This window comes from Pyrus communis, chromosome 14 (genome assembly GCF_963583255.1).
Source record: "Pyrus communis chromosome 14, drPyrComm1.1, whole genome shotgun sequence".
NCBI classification, from domain to species: Eukaryota; Viridiplantae; Streptophyta; class Magnoliopsida; order Rosales; family Rosaceae; genus Pyrus; species Pyrus communis.
In genome coordinates, this window is record NC_084816.1 from 22,270,169 (window position 1) to 22,296,896 (window position 26,728).

Consider the following 26,728-nt stretch of genomic DNA (forward strand, 5'->3'; position numbering starts at 1 on the left):
TGTATTCAGCTCAAAACATAAAATGAGCTCCACTTTTTCTACTCACCCTCCGTAGCTTTCTATCTCTTTTTCTTCTCTATCATTAGGCTGCAAAGGCAACCACCAAAACATAAAGGACCAAAACCCACGGGTGTAGAAGAGAAAGAAAACATTTTCCCTTTTTTCTTCCCTAAAACAAGGTAAGGTGTTGTCCACCTTTTTCATATTTTAATAGCCGAAAGTTATATTGTCTTGTTGTCCACTTGGTCACAAATCCAACACGTATGATATTTTGGAGATTGTGTAGGGATATCGTTCCTACCAAATCCAACATTTCCTCAAAACGCATTCCTAACGATCTGTTATGCACTTTCTACGACGCCTATGGCGAATCCACATCCCACACTCTTCGAGACTGCCATTACGCACACTGAGAGTGGCTTTCCTCAGTGCTTGGTCCCCTCCACTGTGGTCTTCACTCCCTCTCTTTCTATGCTTGGGCATCCTATCTCCCTCATGATCAGTTGGAACTTTTCAAGGTCATCTGCTGGGTGATTTGGAATTGCAGAAACTCGATGCTTTGGGAGGGCAAGTGCGACTCCCCAAAAGTGGCGGTCTCTTGCACGACAACGTGGTGGCAGGAATTTGTCGATTAAATGCGAACCATCCATCTCACGATGTTGCAAATTTGTCACCTTCCAGATGGACCACTCCTCGGTCAGGTCAACTGAAACTTAATTTTAGCGGGGCTTGGAATCAGGACAGCCTTATTGGTGGAGTGGGTGTAATTGTCCACGAGGGGAATGGCAACTTGTGGTAGCCTTTTGTAAGAACTTTCCCAATGTGGCTAAAGATGGTGTGGCTTGGGCGACGAACAGGGGTTTTCGTAATTTACTAATTGAAGGTGATTCTCTTCAAGTTATTGGCGCGCTGCAGAATCCCACGACTAATCTTTCTTCTCTGGGTCAGATTATCGAGGATACCAAAGCTGAGCTCCGCTCGATCACTGAAGATCTTTGTACCCACATCTATCGTCAGGCCAACAATGTGTCTCATCATCTGGCTCGCTACAGTTTGTCTTTAGGTAGTGAGTCTGAATGGTTATCATCTCCCCCTCCCTTTATCTTGGATCTCCTTGTAGAGGACAGTTTGTAATTGGGGTGAGTGTGCTTCTTCCTACATGAACTCTTGCTGTACTTTGTAATTTCAAGACTGACGTTCCCTTTTTGGGCCTCGGTCAGCTATCCAATACACTATCGATTTCTATAAAATAAAAAATAAAATAAAAAATTTGAAATAAAAAAAAACAAACCTTTCGCTCATGCGGAAAGAAGGACATCCTCTAGGTTATGGATGTGGAGGGAGAAATTTTTCAGTATGTAGGGAATATGATACGGTACATCAAGTGTCATAATATAAGTAGTTATAGTTTTGTTTTTAATATCCAGCCACTTATATTATAACAGTTAGTATACCAGACTGAGTTCTTGGCACGTAAAAAAATTTCTCATGAGGAGGCCGCACAAGAATAAATTGTAGTCATTGGTCTCCCCGTGGAGTACCAGATAATTGTAATAAGATTTTCTACAATTATATTCTTTGAAACATTCATTGTTGAAAACCATCAAATCTCGAAAGGATGGAGATTGGACAAGTTCTTAGAAAGAAATAATCTGATTTTAATGATGTTCAAATTTTTACAACTTGTTGGCTAAGTGCGGATCAAGTTTAGAGGTATTGCCGTATTTTTCAATTGCAATACGAAAGCACGTGTAGATTTTTGGTGACTAGAATATTTCTCTGCAGTTTACTGCGTCTCTAGTTCAACTATCTTTTTATGAAATTTAAATTAGAAATTTTCACTTGTAATAAAAAAAAAACAAAGATATGAAAAATCATATTTTATGCTTAAATGACCCGAACGGATCCTTTGAAGGTCGAGTTGTAGCCGTTTTTGGTGAATAAAATATTGTTTTGGCTACAAGCAAAGTGATGAGTAGATTTTATATTATATATTTAATCATATTCTTAGTATATTTTGGCTATTAATTTGGAAGAATTTTGATACTTTGAATTGTATTTTCAATATAAGACTTTTGATTTCCTCTAGAGCAAAACGTGATCAAATGGATGAATTTTAGAGAAATTCCAGTTGGAGAACATTCGTGAGTCACTTAACTTGATCATGTCAAAATATCAATTTTTTCACCAAGTTGTTATTTTCTGGCGATAGAATAAATGAGCAGTGCACGGTGCTAAAAAATTGACTTTTGGGCTTAATTGTGAGTTTTGGAGCCCAAGATGGCCTATTTTGGTTTCGGCCCCTTCTGGAGATGTATTTAGAACGTTTCGATCTTTAGAATAAGCTATCAATTATCATGGGCCGGATTTGGAGGATATTTGAGGTTAAAATGTGGCCGGTCAGTTCCCTTGCAGATTCTCCTAGCTTAATTAGGACTTTATTTTCTAGTATATTTTATTATTATTTGGTTTCCTAGTTGGAACAAAAGACTTTTATTTAGGGATTATGCAATAGCTTATGTAAAGGATATAAGGCTTTGGCCGGCCCTAGTTTTTCTACTTTCTCTTTTATGCGACTTTGGAGATAGGAAATTGGTTAGGGTTCTTGAAGAATTTCAGACTTTTACTTTAAGGTGTTTTCATTATTTTTCTTCATAATAATACTTTCTAAGATTTTAGTTATGAATATGGGTAACTAATCCGTTTTGCTAGGGCAAAGCCTTGAGTCTTAGCATGAATATGTAAATTTTTATTTGATTGCTTATGATTGATTGCATGCATGCTTTGACTTATTGATCACTGTGCTTAAACTATCTAATTGTCTTAATGCTGGATCACCATTAGGATATTTAGAAAAGTAATTTGATGCAATTTTGGTCGGAAGGTTACCTGAAATTGACATCGTCTTCTTGTGGTTGATAATTGTAATTTCACTTAAGATGAACACCACGTCTTAAGAGTTGCATGGTTTTTCAAAGGGTTTCACAAAAAATAATGAGTCCCTCATGTTCATATTTGATCATAACGTCTAGACAGATTGCATGTTAGATACTTGTTCGATTTTGAAGGTTCCAAGTAGAATATATATTAGGAAAACCTAACTTAGGAAAACCTAACCTTCAAAGTGGCATGTGTAGATCATAAGTAATTGGTAAAAATACATAAGATTGCTAGGTGAAGGCGGAACCCTAGTACTTTTATAAATTGGTATTTAAAACTCTTTTCTTTTATCATATTAATTTTGGGTGAATTTACTATTTGTTTTTAATTAAAATTCGTTTTTAACATTACCCAAATTCAAAATCTCATTTCTCAATTTTTAATTTTAAGTAGTTAATTAGGAATTGTTTTTACATAAATTATTTAAATAGTCCTTGTGGAGAACGACCTCTTAAAAGTCAATACCTACGTACAAGGGTACAAGCCTCCACTTTAAATGAAACCAACAAAGAACAACGAAATTAGCAGGTTTCTCCAAACGAATAAATCATAATTTGTTGACTGATAATGATATTGGAGGCAATTAGCAAGATTTTGATTTGTATTGTCCCTTGAATAATCGCCAAAGAGGTATAATCAGAAATTTTTTTGTCATAAAAATGTATGGAGTTTTGTTAAAAATATAAAAAATCGATTTGACGAAAAAGTATACAAAACTAATTCTACGTGTATGTAAAAATGGTCGATAACAAGTTGGACGGATTCTAGAAATAAAGGATACAAACTGATTCTATATATAGTTTCAAAAGTGAACCTACAAAAATGATCGATGAGGATTTGAGCTGATGACACACACTAATTTCTTGAAAGTTGTATGGGTTGTGCTATAATAACAAACATAATTGTTTAGGGTATGACTAGTATCTTAACAAATTGTTTCCATATTTTAGGTTATTGTTTTTGTCTCTCCTAGAAATGTTTAAAAACTAGGGGAGTTGAAATATTTATATATTTTTGTCTCCATATGTAAGGCTCTCAAAAAATTACTTAAACAAATTAAATGCCGTTTACCAAAGAAAATAAACAAATTAAGTGTCTACCTAAATAATACGTAACAGGTATATCAGGGATTTGGTGGCGTGATTTTGTGAACAACCTAAATTTAATTTTAAAATTTTCAATTATTGAAACATAGATCAAAAATTGAGGCTATCAAATTAGAAGTAGTTAACAAGAAATGCAATCCTTGACTATTATATCAAATTTATTACTCTCTTATGACAAGAGAAGAATACATCAAGAGCGCAATACTTTGGCAATTGCTGCGGCCACATAAGCAACACCATGGAGAGCTTGGCTTTCGTCTTTGAAAGGACTGCCGCCGGAAAAACCTCTTTCGCATGAATCTGCGTTAGCGACGACATTAGTCATGGCTAGCTCTGCTGACTTATAATCACCTTTAGGGAAAGCTTCAACGGCTTCAGGAATATAAAGATGAAAAATATCGGAGTAGTTCAATCTGCAGTTTCTTGCGGGTGTATTTCCCGGTTCTCTATTGATCAGCTCCTCGACTCGGCGACTAGCTTCGCCTGCCTTAGCCTTAACTGCATCAACCATTATGATGCCTAAGCCTTTGACATCTGCTTTGGCGCTTCGAGGGTCTGATTGAAGTGTAGAGACACAAAGATCGGGATATGGTGTTTGGTTGCATGTTTGTGCGATCAGATTGGCATCCATTGGAAAGAAGACCGTCAGCCTGTTGCAGTGGCTAGTTGGAAGAAAGACAACTAGACAAACAGCTTGAATCAGAAATATCTGTGTTTTTGTTGAAGGAGAGTTCGAATTATTCTTCATCTTTTCTTTTCCGGTGCGCACAGAAAAATAGGGTAAACTTTAGGACTTCGGTATTTTGTGGTTGGCTAATAGAATATGGGGGGTATATATAGCAATACAGGAAGGCTAAACTAGGATAGAAATCTTATCACATCAAAACCCAATCAGAGTTATGTCAACATAATTCCTTAAAAGTTAAAACAATGAAACCTAAATTTTAATAAAATGACATAAAACAAAATCCCTTAATAAATAAAATATTTTGCTTTTTTATTTTCGGATCGGATTAATCTACAAGAGCCCAGTATGAGATCTTCATTAATATTAATTGGTGTGGTGTCAGAATCACTTTATATAGAGTAAATCAATCGGATTTTTGTACACAAGGGTCAGTTTGGTGAGTTATCTAGGATAGGTGATTTTCCTTTGAAAATAAGTACGATATTCATTAATCAAGTAGAATACGTATAAAAAAAGGGGATAGGATGCTAACAATAGGTCTCGATAAAAATCTTACCGGGATTTCAACCTGGTCGAAAGGAAAAAAGAACATACCGCACCAAATTAAGGAGTAAGACCTTTTTCTTATCCTATGTGGTTCTTCTATATGTTTGGATTAATTATATGTGTCATTGAATAAATCAAAATAGAAAAACATAAATGAATTTTTTTATGTCCAATTCAATCATCTACCAACAATGGACTGGATTGAAGTCCAATTGAGTCTCATCCAGCTTAGTGTTTCCCCAAACAATGGATTGAGATTCAAAGCTTAACCAATCCCTACCAATCTTATCTCTAAGGGACAATCTTATCAAGCTTACAAATCGAGCTCCAAATTCTTTTACTCTTGTGGAGTGCTGAAATGATGGAGATTGGCCAAGTTCTTAGAAAGAAATAATATGATTATAAACGATATTCGAATTTTACAACTTCTTGTACAAGTATGGATCACATTTAGAGGTTTTGCCGTATTTTTCAAAGTTAGAATTGCAATATGGAAGCAAGTGGTAAATTCTACTAATAATTAGGGCATTATTTTTCAATTTATTGCGTTCGACTTCAAATTTTTTTTTTTTTTTTTTTAATAAAGTTTAGACTAGGCATTTTCGTTTGTAATAAAAAAATTGCGATACTAAAAATCATATTTTGAGCTTTAAATGACTCTAGCGGGTCTTTGAAGATCGAGCCCTAGCCCTTTTTGGTGAATAAATATTGTTTTGGCTACACGAAAAGCTAAAAGGATGGATAGTTTTATTATTATTATTATTATTTATAAAAATAAAATTAAAAATAAAAATAACAAATAAAAAAAAAATAAAAAAAAAGAGAGAGAAAGAAAAAAGAGGAAGGATAGATTCGAACTCTTAAAAATCAATTGCCACTTACAAGGGGAAAGGGATCTGTTCCAGATCCCTTTTTACCTAATCCACCAAGTTCGGGATTTGAACCGTTAAAATTTGATCTAACGGCTACAATTATTATAACTTTAAAGGCTTCATGTTTGTAGTAATTGGATCAAATTTCAATAGTCCGAATCACGAAATTTGTGGATTAGGTGGAAAGGGCCTGGATCCCTTCCCCTTACAAGGCTACATGCCTCCACTTTTACGTGAAACCAACAAAGAACAATGAATTTAGGAGGTTTCTCAAAACGAATAAATCATGACCTATTGACTGATATATAGATTTTGGAGGCAATTAGCAAGAATTTGAATTTTTTTTTTTTTTTTAACCCCTTGAATAATCACCGAAGTAGTACAAACAAAAATCATTTTGTCATTCAAATTTATGAAACAACTCAACGGTGTTACCATTATATGAGCTGTGTATTTGTCGGTTTGATTGTTTTTCTGTATGTTCCCAATATAGTTAGAGTTGTAAAATCTCTTTTAGTATGACAGCCTTCAAGTATGCATGTAATTATCCAACACCCAATTAGGATGTGCATAATCTGCTAGTATTTGTAGTAATTTTTAATTTCTTTAGCGGTTTTAATTGTGCAGTTTTTTTATTAGAGTAAGTTTAAGGTGGACAAAATCTTTGGAATGCTTACAACAATTAGCTATATACACTTTGGAATTTCCAAACAAAGAAAAAAAAACTTAAACAATTAAATGCCGTTGACCACAAAAATTGAAAAAAATAAATGTCTACCCAATTAATCCGCAAGCAGCCATCTAGGGGACTTTTTGATATATGATTTCCGGAGGCATTTAAAAGTTGAAGAGGTTTACAAAGGAACTTGGGTAAATGCTTTTGAAGGTTTTTATGTTTTTTCAAATTTCACCTGAACGAGAGAACATGGCATTTTTATGGCTGTTATCAACGGTTGAGAGCAATGAACTCACAGTAAAAGTGTGTTTCATTTTTGTATAGAGCAAAACCGAGTCTGAATGTGATGAAGGATACCGATCATGGTCACTAAACTCGCCAAAACTAGTGAAATTACAATGCTAGCATTAACAATGGATAGAAATAAATGGAAACAATTTAGTTTGTTTTCATTTTATGTCAGCCAATTTATAGAACAGCTTAAAATAGAAGTTTTAGTAGATAATGAAGGTTTATGAACAATTAAGTTTTAGAAAATTATCCTTGATGAATGAGCAGTGTGTGCCGTTTTTTCTGGCAAGCATAATCAGGAACCATGTTAAAATAGATTATGATGATAAATAGCACTATTTCATTATTAATGGCTACTTTCAATAATATGCAGTCCTCTGATGGACTCCCTACACCTCCACAAAAACCCACTTTCTTAGCACTCACATGAGATTCAAAAGGAAGAAACGGAAAACGGTGGATTGCAGTTTGGGTAACAAAAGATCGAGCTGGAAGCAGATGCAAGTTGATACAACAAGAGGACTGCATTGCTTTGATCAACATTTGTATGATGGGTCCATGATTGGTTGTAAATTCGTAAAACCAAGCCGTGTAAATGGAAATTTATTGAACACAACCAGGATTTAGTAAATCAAAAAATGATTAAGTGAAATTTTGTAAACATTGTCATTCATCGGAAAAAAGAAAAGATAAGGAAGAGAGGTTTAAATATACATATCGATTATACTGAAAACTATACAAACTGATTATACTAAAAAGTATACAAAACTAATTCTACATGTTTTTGAAACAGATTCTGGAAAAATAAAAAATAAAAAAAATTATCGAGAAATTCTAAAAGATGCTAGCTAGGCGTTAGTTGGGCGGCGGGCTGGGGCCTAGCGCCTAGGCGGACTAGGCGGATTCAACTAAATCTACTATATTTTGTATAAATAAGTGTCTATTTATACTTAAAATATATATAATTTCATTATAAACTACAAAATAGAATGACATATATATTATGAGCTATTAGAACATAATGAAAACATGGGGAACAAGCATATAATGTGTGTTCGTTCAAGTATTCAACAAGTCTCTTACAATTTATTGAAAAAAATAAAATATAAAATGAAAGTTATCTATTTTCTGTCTAAGTGAGTGTCTAGGCGGTCTAGGCGGGCGCCTCAGTAGGTATAGGTGTTATTTCTTAATTTTCAAACGCCTAGGCATTAATCGGGACGGTGACCAGCCGCCTAACGCCTAGGCAGGGCCCAGGCGACGTTAGGCGGGGATTTTTAGAACAATGGACGAGTTTGACTGATGGCATGTGATAGGTGCATTATTTATCATATTTTCATATTAATTATCCCTAATTTTTGTTAAGGAATTCATTATAAAAGAACCTTATTACTTTCCTTTTCTTAGTTTCAATCATTTTGTGCACTTAGGACGTTTTTTGTGATAATTCGACTTTCCGGAGGATTTTTTATGCAAGGAAAATTGGAGATGGAAGCTAAGAGGCTGAATATCATTATGTCCAAATTTCATAATTTTCCATGGAGCCATTCATTCCAGTTTCACAAATGAAATCCGCAGAAATTGTTTTCCCGTCAGAATTGCGCAGCTGTAGGAAAATGAAGATTTGAAGGCTTTCCAGATTTTTCCTAGTGGCGTGTGATATATTCCTGGAAAGATAAGAGATAAAGCTACGTTTCCCATATTTTTACAGAATTTTCCAGAAGATAAATCGACCCTAAAACTGGCGTGGAAGGCAGAAGACGTGTTTCCCAAGTCAAGAAGGATTCTTTCCTAGTTTGTGTCATTAATTGTTTAGGAGTTTGTTTTATTTTAGGAGACTTTCTCCCATACCTTTTAGTGTTTTTCTAGTATAAATAAGTGCCCTAAGCTCTCTTTAAATCATCCATCCATCCATCCATCCACCACCACACCATACTACCATTCACCATCTCCGTAATTTGTGAAGAAGAGCTTAAGGACATGCTTTGCCATGGATTTTGGGTTCTATCTTTTATCTTTCTATTATTTTTATTTCTATGTGTAACTAGATTATTTTCTAAGGTTTGGATGAAGCCATGACATGAATATTTGCAAAGTACTTTGTTAATAATTATCCGATTATATGCCATGTTATATTCTTAATCTTTGTGGGTATTTTATTCTAGATTCGAGTTTCTAATGACTGATCACCTTTAGTAATTTTGCATCTAGAGATTTAGATAAATCTATGAGGATAACCAATATCAACTAGGTTTATTAGAACTAAGATTAAGAAGAGTAGACAAACTAGTGAGGATGACCAATATCAAGCTAGTTCTACTTGGTTGACATGATTCTTCTACGCTTAATGGGTTTTTATGTGTTTAATTGTATGCCTAACTAATAGGATATAGTTATCATGTAGAGATACAAGAGTTGATGTCTGACCACTGATTAATTCATACATTAGATAGAACAACCTTTAACATTGGCACGGTAATTGGATATTAATTGGCTCTAGAAAAAGTAAATAGGATTATTATTGATGGATTCATAACCTTAGGCTTTCTTGTGTCGTGTGTTTGTTTTAGTTAATTGTCTTTTATTTCTCTTGTTAATTTTAGTCTTAATCAATCATTCAATTCAATCTATCCTTTGTTTGTTTAACTAAGTTTAGCGTGATTAGTCGGTTAAATTGGTGTTAAAGCAATCCATGTGGGATCGACCTCGTATTTGCATATATTACTACAATTGATTCGTGCGCTTGCGAGTATAATTTGGTTTAAATTAATCTATTATGTAGGTTAGTTTAAATATACATCAGCATGTATGTAGTTTTGTTAAATATATACAAAATGACTCCACTAAAAGTATATAAACTGGTTCTTCTAAAAGGTATACAAAACTGATTTTGCAAAAATAGTCAATGAGAGGTTGGACTGATGACATATATATAATTTTGTTGAAAATACATTTACAAACTGATTCTATTGAAATTATACAAATTGATCTTACTAAAAAGTACACAGAACTAATTCTACATATATTTAAAATTTATTCTGCAAAAATAGTCGAAGATGGATTGAATTGATGGCACGTGTGTAGTGAGTACACACCTTTGAAGATCCATTATCAATGTAGCCAAAGCTCTGATCAAGATTAGAGAGTCCAAGAAACTCATCTATATAACACTGTGGAACAGTCCTAGCTGCAGAACCCCCCGTAAAAGACATCCCTCCCCCCCCACCCGGGCAACACCTGGCAGCGCCGCCTTGCACTCCACTGGCAATAGGTTTTGCGTTTCACATCTAGACACAGACCCAAACCCAGAACGTGACTTCACAATAGAATAAGACACACCAACACCAACAACCACCCCATCACTGTTGCCGGAATCCGGCTGAGCCAACTCATGCCCAACCTTGATTCCGTTAAGCAAAAACCTACGGTGAGTTGATACGAAGCTATTGGCCGTGTGAACGGCAACATCACATTTTCTACAAAGCAAAGGTCGATCTTCTAAGCAGAAAAAGTACCCAACTGCCTCCTGCAAATCATCATTTAAAAAATTAAAGCAAAACCCAATTCAAATTTTGTGTTTTAACGATCAAATTCCTCAACTCTTTCGTTGTGGGATTCGAATCATTGAAGTTTACATGACAAATATCACATTTGGGTATGTGGGAGCAGGGCCGGTCCTAAGTTTTTTTTGGTGCCTAGTGTCAAAGCTTACTCTTTTTTAATACAAAAACAAAAACATATGTTTAAAAAAAAAATATTTAACAAGGGCTGAAACCTAGTCGAAGTTGGGGGATTAGGCCTTCACACCCAAATTATATTACTTGAGAAAATATACAACGGGGAGGGCATAGTACCTAAATCCTAACAATCAAAAGTAAAATCATATACAACCACTCTTAACAAAGCTCCTTGAAATTTCAACCTTTAAGAAATTGTCTTCTGACATTTTTTTGAAGCAAAATCATCAATTATATCATCATACTCCAAGTCTTCAATCTCATCCTTTTCAATGCATAAGATTGCTAATCCATTTAGCATATCTCGAGTCATAGTGGTCCGCAAGTAAGATTTTAATAATTTCAATTTTGAAAAACTTTTTTCTGCAGATGCTGCGGTCACGGGTACAGTCAACAGTACACGATAAGCAATTAAGACATTAGGAAACATGTCAGTTTCTTTTACAAAGTTTGATATTTCCATGGATGTCCAAGGGTTATTAGAGAGAATTGCTTCTTCAGGTAACATCATTTGTAAAACCTGTAATTCGGAACATAAATCAACTCCATCTACATCCATGGTATTTCCATGTTTCAAATGTGCTTCAAGATTCATACAATTTTCTTTTAGCTCTTGATCATCCAATGAAATTAGCTTTGGTGCATCAAACAAGAAGCTAAAAATAGATTCAAAAGTCTTTAACTGTTCAAACCTGTGATTCATATAATTCTATGTCACTTGCAAAATTTTATATTAAATTATGAATTAATAATTCAAATTTTAAAACTTAGTTTACCTCAAAACTCAACAGGGTTGGTGAATGAACTGAATGAGAAGGACATGTTGGGCTTGCCGGCTTGGAAGCTACAGCGCAGCAGCTTGCAGTGAGTTTTGAAGGTTAAATTGCTACACTTGCAGCCAATGGATGGGAGAAAAGGACATAGACGACTGGCAGAGCAATGAGGAAAGTGGGAAACAAGGTCGAGGCGGGGAATCGAGAAAAAGGAGGATATATTTGGAAATTAGGGTTAATTGGGGGCAAGTGGTCCCTCTTATGTTTTTTATTTTTTATTTTTAATGACCCAAAACATGGGCCCGTTCAACTTTTTTGTCAAACTTGGGCTCTTGCCCTCCAGCCCCTATTTTGGGCTCTGGATTTTTTTTTTTAATTTTTTTTTTTTAATACCTAGTTGTGTGGATTTTTATTTTTTGGTGCCCTTTTCAATTTTTGGCCCCAGACTAGTACCCTGGTAGCACTGGGCCTGGGCCGGGTTTGGTGGGAGGAGGACAGAGGAACCCTCTGGTGCTTGCTCGCAAGCTTTTTCACTTTGTGAACCTTCTCGCCGCACGCTCAGAAGAGAGCCGCATCGTTGGCGCAACAAAGGACGTTCGCCTCCGCTGCCTCACAGATGTTGCACTGTATCTTCATCTCTTTCTAAACCCTTCCAAAATCTCTGCTTTTGTGAGTTATGTTGGTGTCTCTCTCTACAGTTGAAGGATAAGGAACAGGCCCGCCCCAGGCCCAGTGCTGGCTGGGCGACCGTCCGGGGCCCAAAATTATTGGGGGCACCAAAATTATTAGGGTGGTATATTTATATATGTTTTCATAAGAGTATAAATTTGGTTAATTGACAAAGAAATTTAACGAGAACTGGTTGTTTTGTTGTTTGAAATTAATGAGGAGGTCTTGGGTTCAAAACACCACGTGTGCTTATTTACATTTCAATTTTTACAAATTTCTTTTCATAATTAGAATCAATGGTTTTTGTTGTTTAAAATAAACGAGAGGTCCTAAGTTTGAAATGCTAAGTGCATGTTTATTCTTTTCAATTTTTACGAATTTTTTGTTTGGTTAATTTATTTTTAATTAGTAGCTAGTAGCTATTTGGGTTGTTATTTTTAAATTGTTTGTTCCAATTCAAGTCTAATCTTCAACAAAGAGTAACATGTTGACCAAATTTTCAAATCATATGATGTATCATCAAAAAGTTTAATTTAGTATCCATTTATTACTTATACATATCAATTAAAGACTCAAAAACATCATTATTTTTTTAATCTCATATTGACAATGTTAGTAAATAAGAAAAAAAACACCTACCGATTTATACAAAAACACTTTAAAAGTTCATATAGAAAACAAAACTCATATCTATCTACTTGTATACCTGGAGTTTTTTTTTTTTTTTTTTGTTTCCTTCTCACGATACAAAATAAATTAGTTTTTCCATGTTTCTAAATTATTAAGTTTGAAGTGATTTTTTAAATATAATTTTATCTATGTCTTACGTGTGAAAACAAATAATTTTTTTATATAAAGTGAGGGCACGTTTTTTGACGTTGCTTCTGGCCTCAAAAATCTCTAGATCGGCCCTGACAAGGAGAGAGTGAAAAATGAGGGACTTTTTATGAGGACAGCGAGCAATTTCAAGATGACACGTGGAGAGTTTTAACAAGTGTCGTGGCTTAGGAGGCCGCCGTTGCTTTGCAACTGTACATTGGACGATATTTCTGTTTACATATATCTTTGGGAGCTCAACTGACACTGCGTTCCGACAAACAAAAATTGACGACTTCATTCGGGACGGGTTTTGATTGGCTCTTATCTATTGGGTTTAAAAGTTGAATTAGCAAAACGGGTTTGGACAAGTCGGTTGTAATTCGGATGAATTAGCGAATTCTATTCCAACATGTTATTTCAACATGTTACTTTAGTTGAATTAGCGAATACATCAACTAAAAATACTGTGGAGATCGCTTTTTTATAACACAAGGTGTTCTTTTTATACTTTTTTTTTTATTAGTTTTAGTTCAAGTTGTAATGAATTAACAATCATAACAAGCTCGTGTATAGTTATTGATTACCTTTTCAATTGGAAGATTATATTCACATACTCCAAATTACTTATCTCACACCCTTTTAATTTTTTAATATTTTTCTATCAAGTGTTAGTGGTGTGTAGAAAATATTAAAAAATTAAAAGGGCGTGGGAGAAGTAATTTGGGGTATGTGAATATAATTTCTCTTTCAATTATCCTCACACTAAATTTTAAACGGTTTGTTTTCGGATTTAGGTAACTTGTCCCACAACATAAACACCATCCGAATCCGCAAAACGACGGCCTAGTTTAGAATGGACACCGGCCGGAGCAAGTAGCAGGCAATATATGGAGGGTACCAAAATTAATGAGAGGGCTCACTCAAGGACTGGCATTGTTTGGTATGGGATGGTACACCTTTCTTGTTGAGGTTTTGAACTTATTGAGATGAGATTTAGGAACTAATTAAGGGTAGGTGTCCCTATTGAAGGATTATTGAGGCTATAATGCCTTATTTAAGCTGCCTTAAATATCATCAAGTATCAAACTTGTGTGGTTGGAAATGCTTTAATCTTATCTGCTATTTGTACAATCACATAATATAATCTACAAAGGATCTAGCAATTTTTCATAAATAATTAGCTTTCTAGGCATTACATGTGATGAACAACTTATATGAAACAAGTGTATTGATATGTGTGGTTTTGTCTAATAATGCAATGTTATGTGAAAAGAACTTAAATATGCTATTTCATTAATGAACATGACCGCTACTTGATGACATGCATATTTTATATAGGTCATTCTCCTAGGCATGATAAGGTGACTTCTTGCTTTCTTTCAAGCAAGGTCGATTTGAATTTTGAACTTATCTTTGGAAAATGTTCACTTACTTGAAATGAAAGTATAATAAATGAGGCCCATATAGTTGAAATTTGAATATGCCAAAATATCACATTGACACTCTTTTAAAAATGCTAAGATGTTTTTACGTTTGACTACAAAAAATTAAAAATTAAAAACAAAATATTAAAAAACTCCTTAGTGTTTATCGAAATTTGAAGAAGTAAACTGATTAATGAGTGATTGAACGGAATCAAGTCGTGGCCGTTGAACTCAGTTAACTCTATGATGCGGTAGAGGCTCATGATCCATCATTTTGGCAGGAATTTTACTTCCGAATTTAGAGAGGATTTTCGGTAGGTTGTGCCGAAAGGTAACAGGACTTTCGGTGCTGGGCTAAGACAGAGTTGAGAGTTTGGGCTAGAGTCAGCCCATTAATTCACATTCACATTAACCCGACCCGAATCTCATATCTCGACGGGTATTTATCTTTCCAATCAGAAGCCTTACGCGCACCAGTCATCCCAGCGGCAAGAACATTTCCCGCCAAATGTGTTCCCAAACCGCTTGGGTTTCTCTTTACTTCTCTCTCTGCGTCCTCTTCGAATAGCTGGAACTTCATCTTTCCGATTGGAAGAGGAAAAAAGAACAAAGAAATTTTCAACTTTTGCGGTAAATCTCCGTAAAGTATTACAATTTCGTATTTCGGATTTCATCGCCAGTTTTGTTCTCTATCATCTGTAATTTTCAATTTCGTTTTACTTTTGGGCGTTTCAGGAAGATTTTGTACGAATCGGAAGACGGCCGAGTTGGACGAGCGGAAGATCACAATCGGAAGGTCTGTTGTTTGAAAGCTGAAGGTTTTGTTCTGAAATCAACGGAATCAAACCTTTGGAGCAGAATTTTGTTTAACTTTCAGGTATGATTCTCTCTATAAGTTTAACTCTCTTTTCACTATTTGGTTGCTAAGAAAATGTTTTAAAAAACAAAGGAATTTGCGTATATTAAGCATTGATTATTTATTGATGAGGAAATGGAAATCATATTATCAGTGAACATGAAGTTATTTTCTTTGCGGTTGCGAACAAAAAGATGTAATTTATGTGAAAATACGTCAATTTGACTGATTTGATTTTATTAAAAAAAACCTGACATAGTCTTTTTATCTGAATAAAACCCAATGACTAGGCTCCACATAATAAGTAAATTCATTAATTTTGTTTGCCTTTACACATTTTGCATTTTTCAGATACCTAAAATACCCCTCATTACCGTTTTGATGTAGACATTTAATTCTATGCAGATTTGAAGTGAGAAATTAATAAAAAGAAATGTATTAATGTTTAAAATCATTGCATTAATATATCAAAACAAATTGTATGTTAAGGCAAAAAAGAACTAATAATGTTATACTTTCCTTAGACCATCTCCAACAATGGGCTAAATGCCAAATTTCCCCCCCAAACCATCTCCAACCCATGCTAAAACATTGGGCTAAATGCCAAATGTTAAAATTGGGCCAAATTCCCCCCAGATTTCCCCCCCAGCGCGACTGGACTCGCTGGCCCAAAGGCCAGTCTCGGCCCGCTCACTCGCGTACGCGCCCCACGCGGAGCGCTTGCAAACCGAGCCCGACAGGGTGGGCCCCGCTGTCAGCGGGTTGTCAGCCACCCAGCTGAAGTCCAACGGCTATTTTTGCAATCCAACGGATGTGTTTCAAGGACCGTTGGTTGATCCAACGGTCCAAATTCAAATTTGATTTTTTAAAATATGTTATTTTAAAATACATTGAATCCAACGGCTGAGATCAAATATAATCAAATCTAACGGTAAAAAAAAAGATCTAACGGCCCAAATTTAAATCTAACGGTTAAAATAATTAAAAAAAATTATTTAACTCAAAATTCACCCAAAAACTCTATAAATACCTATGTATTTGTTCAAACATCCACACAAAACTCAAATTTCTCAACCAATTCTTCCAATTTATCTTTCTACCATTTCTTTCCATTTCCAAATTGTTCAACATGGCAAGAGAGCATATTAGAGGTCGTAATTGGACTTGTGAGGAAGATGTTGCTCTATGCTTGGCATGGGTTTCTGTTAGCGAAGATGGTGCAGTTGGCACTAATCAAAATAAGAAGGTTTTGTGGGATAAAATCATTGCAAAGTTTCAAGAAAACTGCAATGGTAGCAGGCGGGATAGTGGTGGTGTTTATGATCGGTGGAAGACTATCAACAAAGCATGCACTTTATGGAAGGGAAGCTTGGAGAGAGCCGTGGTTGGCATGGCTAGTGGGAGGAGCGCCATAGAAATTGTGAGTTTTGTTCTTGATATTTTATTTGTCATGTACATAATATTATGTTGCAACTAATTATTTTTATGTATTTTTTGCATAGGGTGACAAAGCAATGGAAATTTACAAGACAAGAGTAACACCAAAAAATCAAGTTTTTAAGTTGCAACATGCTTGGGACATCCTCAAGGATTGTCCAAGGTGGGGAACCGATGCGGACCAACAATGGGGAAGATTATTTCAACGTGAAGCTGCACAGACAAACGCCGGAGATGAAGGTGTTGCTGAAGGTGTCGATGAAATGACCCCATCTCCTTCTTTTGCAAGGCCCCCAGGAAGAGATAAGCAAAAGGAAGCAAAGAGAAAAGGGAAGTCCCAAGATCTGATGAGTGGACACTTTGATACCGGAATGGCAAAATTGAACGAAACTCATAGCGCTCGCCAAGAAGAAGCGGCTCGAATGCGTTTGCAAATGAAGGAAATCTCGGATAGGGAGGAAAATAGGTTTGAAATTGAATTCATGATGAAGGACCTCAACCAATACACTCCAGAGAGGAAGAAGTTCTTACGTGGTAAGCAAAAGGAAATTATGCGAAAGTCTGCCTCAAGGAGTATGTTTCAAGATGATGAATCTTCTCAACCCTATATCCCAACATTTCAACGAAGTCCATCACCAAGTGAAGATAGTGGATATGATTGTTAAGTTTATGTAGTGTATGAATTATGTGCTTTATTAATTATGTGCTTTATTAATTAAGTTTATTAATCATGTGCTTTTTAAGTTACCTTTGTCATAAAATTAATGTGGATGTTAAAATTAGTGATTTTTCAATATTTATCGGAATTTAAATTTTTTTAGATTAAAATGTTCATAAAATTAATTTACGATAGTCTACATATTTATTTTTAAAAAAAAAAATTAATTTAACAAAAAAAATAGCATAAGTGCATTCTTTAATAATCCCGGGCTAAAATTTTAGGCCAGAACGGTTGGAGCAGAAAAGTTGTTTCTGGGCTAAAAGCTAAATTTTCCGGGCTAAAAAATTTGGCATTTAGCCCAACCATTGGAGATGGTCTTAAGAGTTTGTAATTGTTTTTTAAATTTGCATAAAATTAGACAATTTTAATTTAATCTTGTCATTTTCTTACCAAATGAAAATTTGAAAGAGCACTATAAAATAATTTACCTATATTTAAAAAATATAGGTAAATTATTTGGACATGTGTATTAGTAATAAATTTGCCCTGTATATGTAATGATACATGCAAAATAATTTACTCCAGAGTATCCTCTTGGATTATTGTATGTCGTCTTCTTGACATTAATAAAGTCGCTATCATTTCAACTCAAAAAAAGAAAAATTACTTATAGAATAAAAAATGTTTTTTGATTCAAAATAAATTTATCCATATTTTATATGAAAATATAGGTAAATTTTTGCACACATATATATTAGTAGTAAAATATGCCCAATATATATAATAATGCATGAAAATAATTCACCAACACATAAAGAAAATTTGATTAAAAATTAATATATCTACTACTTTTTGTTTATGAATTTCAATTTCTTTTTTTATATTACAAACATAATGTACCTACAATATAATTTACCTATTGTTTAATCTTATAAGAAAATAACGTATCTACTATTTTATTTTATTTATTTATTTATTTATTTATTTTTGTCGAATATGTAGTGTTTTATTTTAATGGAGATAATTTGTCTTGGTTTAATTTTTACGAAATTATTTAGGCACTGTTTAAATTTCCCAAAATAATGGAATTCCTATTTTAATTTACCTACAAAATAAATACTATTTGATTCAAAATTAATTTACTTATATTTTACATATAAATATAGATAAATTATTTTGAACAAGCATATATGATAACAAACAAAAAATGCCTAATGTATATAATAATCTAGGTAAAATAATTTACCCACAACATAAAAGAATATTAATTGGTTTTTTGTTGTTTTATAAAACAATATTATTATTTGATGCAAAATAACTGATTGGACAAAGGATTTTTCTTTCCAAACGAAAAATGTGCCCATAAATTGTTTATGAACATGGCTAAATTTATATATATATATATATATATATATATATATATATATATTCCTAATATTTATCATACAAGAAAGGTAAAATTTCCATATGGGGTTAATTGCTAATCATAATTAGGGTGGATAATAATATTTATTGACATAACTAGAGTTTTGTGGCATAAGTTGTAAATATGTGATAATAATTGGTTACATATTTGTCTACATGGTACTCTATTTGAAATTTGGGTTTTATTTGGAAGTTTAATATTATGTGGGTTTTTGTTTGGAAAATAAGAGTTTCAAAGGCCTTTTTCTAAAGAACCCTATTTCCTTTATAGTGTAACTGTATGCACTGTGTGGAAAAACTGCCGAAGACGAAATTTAGTCTGTTTCTGGCATCAATGGTTGCTGCAGAATCATTTTTCGTGCAGCAACTAGTTTGAGCAATTCTTGACAGAACCGAAAATTCAAGCTATAATATGACAGTTCCTGCCACCAATAAAATGTTTTGAATAGAAGCACTGTGGAAAACTTATTTCCTACTTACATATGGCAGTTGCCTTATTTTCATTTTTCCCATCTCATTTTTGCTTTCCTCTTGGCAGTCATATGAAAGCTTTTGATATCAATCCAAATGATGAATGCACAAGTGTACGCAAGCACTGCCTTCATACCTTATATTACTTTTTCTTTTGCGTTTGCGTTTGTAGCTTCTGTATCCTTTTGTTAATGCTCGCAACATATTCTGTTTCAGATGGCCATGATTGGAGTGTCTCCACAGATATGTATCCTTTCTTTTTTTTCTGCAATTGGAAAATCTGATACGTGATTGGTACAGTTCTTATGAGGGGGTGACGGAACTTTATTAGGTTTTTATCGTATTGTATTCAGTATTTTGTAAAGGGACAGTGGACGTGACTCCCTTGACAGTATTCCTAGTAATGAAGAGTGCACACAAAAGTGTCATGTTCTACATGAGCCAAAGGGAATTGGAAGTGCAGTACAAGATGAACAGAATACAAGCTCAGTATCGGCAGAAATTTGAAGCAATGCAAGAAAAGTTTGGTGAGAAAATGGAACAACTGCATGCTGCATACCAGAAAATGGCGAAAAGGTGCCAAATGATGGAACAAGAAATTGAGAGCTTGTCCAAGGATAAGCAGGAGCTGCAAGAAAAGTTTTCAGAGAAATCCAGGTCTTGTTTCCATACCTACTGATACTCATTCCTGAGGCATATAGTTGGGGCCCTCGTATAATGACTTTGTCAAGTCATGTACCAGACAGAAGAGGAAATTAGATGAAATGTACGATCAATTGAGAGCGAGTACAAGTCAGTTAAACGATCTGCCATCCAACCTTCGACCAATTTCTTTTCAAGAAACGAACCTGATATTTTCTCAAACCAAGCTGACATTATGATGGTTAACAGAGAAGCTGTAAGAAAAGGTAACTCTTTTCCTTTAAAGTTGCAGAAATAATGTATGCATCAACTAATTTACTCAATGCTGCGATAGTATTCTATGAATTACCAGAAACAAATTTTTAAAGCAGTAAATAGAATCCATATGCTAACTTTTCTCTTTGATAGCCCTCCTAAGTTCTGGATGTTTGATGGTATAACGCAACTGACCTGAACATCATAACTTCATTTTTTTAATTTTGGCTCAAATATTTCCAAAACCAGTTGACTTATTTCTTGCAGATTGGTCGGTTCTTGCTCCTGAAACTCCAGGGCCGAAGGAGGATATATGGCCAGCGAGACAGAATAGTTCAAACTCCGGGGGACCTTTTGACATCACGCTGGAATCACCAGCAAAACAAGCTGCCATTCCAGTTGATGCTTGGAACAGAAGGGCTGGTGGTCACCTTATGTTTGGAAACGGAGCTAGCAACCCATCCATAATGTCTCTAAGGAACATGATACTCTCCCCAATAAAGAGGCCTCAGCTCTCCCGCCACCCCCAGATGTTCATGTAAGTTGTAATGTTAGTTCTTCCAAGTTTACATAGCTATCCATTCCTGAATTTTCATGACCTGATTTTTCAGGTTCTAGGCTTGAAGTTGAGTGCTCGCTGTTTCCTGAAAGTCATGCTGGCTATGTTTACTGCGACTGTAATTTTCGTCCTTAGTTAAAAAGAGAAAATTCTTGCAGACCTTATTAAAAAAACAATCATATGCTGTGACAGAAAAATGCATCAATTGTGACATCATTTACTGTAAATATTTTCGTTTTTGGGGTGAAGCAGCTTCTGATGACATGGTTACAGGCATGCTCGTTGCACCCTGGAAGCTGATTCGCCTCTACATCTCCCTCCTCCCTCTGCTTCACTTTAGGTAATTACCTTAGAAGATATCAATAAAGTAACCTCTTTGTTCAGCGTCTTGTGATGAACTATATAAATTACGTATACCTTACGCAGATGTAACTAGTAACGAATGGCACGTTTATTTACTTGGAATGGAGAAAGTTACTCGCGTGCTAGTAAACGCAGGGGAAGTTAGGATTCCGAATAATTCCAATACCATTTCAAGAAAAACGTGTCATGTGATGTGATGCAAGGATAACCCAGGCATCATACGATTCAATGTTTTTCTCTGTTTCTTTTTCAGCTTTTCGGTGATTATAACGAACATAAAATTGTCATTAATAAGTGGGTGCAGAGATACAATAAATTGGCAATCATAGACCTTTTTCCTAGTAGATTTCTACTGGAAATCAAAGAATTAAAACCTTACAATCTGAACGCATGTTTACAGAAGTTCTGCGGTATTTACAGCTCGTATCTACAACAAAAAATATTTCTATCTAAACATCCCTCCTCATGTTTCTTCACTGATTCTCTGTAAATGGTGAGGCAAGAAAACCTTCAAAATTGGGGAATTGGAAGATATCTCAATTGCATCGCCATCTTGTCTGAAATAGCAAACATGAGAACCGTCAATGTATATGACACCCTCTTTGGACAACCACGTCGCTTCCATGGACTGATCAGATTTGATTAATCCGTGCATTAAGCTCGAGGTGTTTCCTGGTGAAATGGGCCCCCTTACCATATACTGGAGGATTAGCTCAATCCTCGAGGATGTTGTCCAGTACCTATGAAAAGAAAAACAGATCTTCAGAAATTTATGATACTTCAAAAGGAATTGCTACTTTGCACTGAAATCACTGAATTTTTCTACAAATCCTTCACTCCATATCTCCAAAACGTTATCACATTTAGGTTGTGCAGGACTTGTTCACAAGAAGTAGAAAATACAAAAATTACTTAACTAAGCCTAACTTCTGAGTGAGTGGGCCTGCCTATGACCAATCAACCGCACTTAATGAAACGTACTTCTATGGAGCCAACTCTAGATGGCTTTAACATCATAGCAGGTCTTTGGCAGGCAAACATATTTCATTTGAGTACTCTCCTTTAAAGCAAGTGGTTACCTTGATCAAATATTCCTTACAACCAAAGGGTTGAGCACGGTATAAAACTTACATTAAAGATGAATGTCAACGTCTTTTGTTAATGTTAGATGCTTTCTCTCCTTCCAGTACTGACTGATCTTAAAGACACCCTAGAATAGTGGAGCGAAACTAGTAACCAGACTCCAACCATCATTAGGTCAAATTCATGGTCAGTCTCACCTGTTCAAAGTTGTTGACTGTTGCACCGCAAAGAGAGCCCGTGCTTCTATTAGCATCAAACTCATTCCTGAGCTTCTCCACCTAACCAAAACCAGGAAAAAAGAAATGAAGAACGAACTGATAGATTGTTACGTACAATAGGTTTCCACTCAACAGGCTTCTGGCGCAAAAATATTCTGACAAAAGTTTATTGCATCCTTGTGCACCTGTCACCTGTTCTCCAAGTAATGCAGTATCTGCAATTTCTCCAAAAGAAACCGAATTACAAGGGTGCTTGGAAAAAATCATAATATGATGAATAAGAAAATACGAGTTACTTGTACACCTTTGCAAAATTTACGAAAAGATGGAACCAAACCATCCTTCTGAAACAGCAAGGCAATCAATTTCTGGAGCACTATGAGAAGAGCAAGCTCGTGGCTCTCTGCTCCTCACTCGAGGCTCCATTTTGAGGAAAAATGTAGAAAGAAAGAATAAAAATGTATATTCCCACAACCAAAGACATTGCTAGTGAAGAGATATCATGTCCTTGGCTAATAGATCTGTACAATTACAAAGTCAAAAGTTATTGGTGAAACAATTTAAATACCTTAAATTTCATAAACTTCTTTCTCTTTTTTGGGTATGGCATTTTCTTATTTACCGGGTTTTACCGGCAAAATCACAGTTCACATAAATCTACCGCGAATTGCACTTATTCCAACAGTTTTCTCAAACATCAGTTCAGCTTGTAAAAGCCATGATCATACAAGGTAGGGGCCGAGAAACTAGTACCATTATGAAAAAAGAATCCTGGACAAAGAAGCAACGGAGTTTCTCTGCAAGCCCTAAACACACAAACCAACCTTAGTCGGCATCGTCAAGCATGATACATGATACACTCATACATGATTCTATATATATAGACAAAACAACAGAAAATTAAAATGACAAATTATGGTTAATAACTTGAAATTTGGTAAAAAGTAGAAATCTTTTTTACCTTTCTCACTTGTAATTCCACTTTTTCACTCAAATTACAGGCTTCTTGAGTTCACTGGTTTCGCTTAATAATAAAAATTAAATTGTTTTGTTTCCATGTTTCTTGGCATTTCAAACCAAATTTATTAACTTTGGCATTTTAGCAAACAGCTCGAATGCTAAAGCTGAAAATTGCAAGCGACCCAGCAAAACTAGCATGGCAAGCAGTTCGAATATGAGCGTCCACGCGAAGGATCATGTTCAAGCGGACAATGAAACAGAAAGGATCACAAGCGGCATAGTAGTACCCAATGTTTGAAAAGGCTCGCCTCAGGGCGCGCCCTGTGAGGCTGGACTCGACGGTTGCCGCCTCTGTTTTGAGGGAGTGGGTGGAAGGCGTCGCCGGAGCCACCTAGGCACGCCTCAGGGGATTTTTTTTTTTTTTTTTTTTTTTTACCCAAACCCAAATTTTGGGTAGGGTTTTAACTACCTCATACCTCTTCCTTGCACTATCATCTCTCTGCCTTGTTTTCTGATTTTTATTTTTTATATAAAGGATGTGTGTGTCATCTGCGTGCATTATTATATGTGTGATCATTGTGCTTTTCATCCTCTATTTTATATATATAATATAATATATGTATATATATGTGTGTATATGTATTTATAATATATGTGTACGCTCAGTGTATATATTAAAAAATTTAGGTCCAGTGAAGCTTTACCTCACGTCTAGACTGGGCTATCCCTCGGATGCTTCGCCCACGCCTCACGCCTTTAATACATTGGTAGTACCTGAGGGTTGGTGAAGGGTGTGACGGTTAGACTTGTATATGGCGGAATCGTAACAGGCCTCACCGAACTATTGTTAGGGCCTCTTTTACGTTTTTTGGTCGAACAGTCGGGGACCTAGGGTATAGTGAACAATTTTTCGGCCGATTATTATTATTATTAATAAACAATAATATCTAGATTAAGGAGTTGGGAAAATGAGATGCCTGAAACGATTTAAAGCGATGCCTGAAACGATCGAACTTTGATGTATCGCAACTACTTTCAGCGAAGAGAAGGAAAAAAGATAATATCGTTGGCATAGCAAGTAATAATGGTGATGAAGCACAGAGAAAAGATTATTATATTCAGCAAGGAATTATAAAGTTGGATCAGAGGATCCAAAAAAGGATGAACTAGTTACCATTGCAAGCGGAAAATTTGATCACGAATGTAGTCGTTATGATCTTGCTCGTATGATTATAGTGCATGGTTACCCGTTCAGCATGGTTGATGATGTTGGATTCAAAGTTTTTGTGAAAAACCTTCAGCCATCATTTGAGGTTGTTCCGAATAATGATGTTGAACAGTTTTGAATGGAAATTTATAAGAAGGAAAAACATCAAGTGTATGAGATGCTTGATAGTTTGCACGGCAGAATTAACCTTTCTGTTGAAATGTGGTCTTCTCCAGAAAACGTTGAGTACCTGTGTTTGATGACACACTATATTGATGAGGACTGGAAACTACAAAAGAAAATTCTGAATTTTGTCACACTTGAATCTACTCGTACGGAGGACTGGCTTTCAGAAGCAGTTATCAAATGTCTGATGGACTGGGACATTGACAGTAAATTGTTTGCCTTGACATTTGATGGTTGTTCCACCGATGATGACATTGTTCTAAGAATCAACGACCGGGTCTCCCAAAACGGGCCTCTCTTGGTCCATGGTCAGTTATTTGATATTCGCTCAGCTTCACATTTTCTAAATTCAGTTGTGCAGGATGTTTTGGAAGCAATGAGAGAAGTGCTACAAAATATTCGAGGAAGTTTCAAACACGTAAGAAGTTCACAAGTGACACAAGGGAACTTCAATGAAATTGTTCAGCAAGTTGGAATCAATAGTCAAAGGAGATTAATTCTTGATTTCCCAGTTCGATGGAAGTCAACGTATCTTATGCTTGAAACAGCCTTGGAACACAGGGGTGCATTTTCTCTCCTGCAATAGCAAGACCCTTCATAGACATTAGCTCTAACCGATACAGAATGGGAATGGACGAGGTTTGTTACGGTTTATTTGAAACTTCTTGTTGAAATCACTAATGTCTTTTCTGGCAACAAATGTCCAACTGCAAGTATATATTTTCCTGAGATTTGTGATGTTGACATCCAATTAATTGAATGGTGCAAGAGCCCGGACGAATTTCTTAGTTCCATAGCATTAAAGATGAAGGCTAAGTTTGATAAGTACTGGAGCAAGTGCAGTTTGGCTTTGGCAGTGGCAGCGATCTTGGATCCCCGATTCAAAATGAAGTTGGTGGAGTATTACTACTCTCAAATATACGGTAGTACTGCTCTGGATAGGATTAAGGAAGTTTCTGATGGACTCAAGGAACTTTTTGATGCTTATTCAATTTGCTCAACAATGGTTGATCAAGGTTCAGCTTTGCCTGGCAGCAGCTTACCGAGTACCAGCACTGGTTGTAGGGATCGATTGAAGGGATTTGACAAATTTCTCTATGAGACCTCTCAGAGCCAAAACATGATATCAGACTTGGACAAGTATCTAGAGGAACCAGTCTTTCCGCGCAATTGTGATTTTAAGATATTAAATTGGTGGAAGGTCCACACGCCAAGGTACCCTGTTTTGTCCATGATGGCACGTGACGTTCCGGGAACTCCTATGTCAACTACTGCACCAGAATCAGCATTCAACCTTGGTGGTAGAGTGCTTGATGAATGTCGAAGCTCACTGAATCCTGACATTCGAAAGGCTTTGCTATGCACACAAGATTGGTTGCGGGTGGAATTAAAATGCATGTGAATTGCACTTTAAATTTTACGTTCTTTCGTTATGACCTATACTTAGCAGTGATCTTATTGCAATAATTACTTATTTCTCTTTTCTATCATATGCCAATTCATTGTCAAGCCATTCTGCTAGACCAATCCCTTCAGTCAGACCAATTCTTGTTGAATAGAGTTAATTTTTCCCATGGTATGTTTCTCCAGATCTATTTTGCTAACCGTACATTCGCAATGTACCGACTTATGGTGTAATCTTGTGATACAAGGTTGATGGATCAGCTATTGGCCTATCTGGTGCTCTTAAAATGATGTCGACACACCTAAAGCTGGTCTGGGCAGTGAACCTTATCTATATTTCCTATGTCAATACATCACATGAGGCACGTTAATCGCCTGTAGTTCCTTGTCAAGCTTAATTGTAAATTTTAGGATGCCAACTAGATTCCCATATCCGTGCGTAAATTAGAGGGTCCTCTTT

General features: G+C 35.4%; 1 protein-coding gene and 3 pseudogenes across 1 annotated transcript; 2 read left to right on the forward strand and 2 right to left on the reverse strand.

Moving 5' to 3' along the window:
• Window positions 1-4,236: 4,236 nt before the first annotated feature.
• On the reverse strand, window positions 4,237-4,794 carry LOC137715052 (cell wall / vacuolar inhibitor of fructosidase 1-like). The gene has a single exon (XM_068454270.1). It carries the CDS (start codon window positions 4,792-4,794, stop codon window positions 4,237-4,239), a length of 558 nt encoding a protein of 185 aa, XP_068310371.1.
• Window positions 4,795-9,326: 4,532 nt separating this feature from the next.
• LOC137714600 (B-box zinc finger protein 22-like) lies at window positions 9,327-12,265 on the reverse strand (annotated as a pseudogene).
• Window positions 12,266-19,462: 7,197 nt separating this feature from the next.
• LOC137714601 (E3 ubiquitin-protein ligase CCNB1IP1 homolog) lies at window positions 19,463-21,191 on the forward strand (annotated as a pseudogene).
• Window positions 21,192-23,667: 2,476 nt separating this feature from the next.
• Window positions 23,668-26,423, forward strand: LOC137714602 (zinc finger BED domain-containing protein RICESLEEPER 1-like; annotated as a pseudogene).
• The last annotated feature ends 305 nt before the right edge of the window (window positions 26,424-26,728 follow it).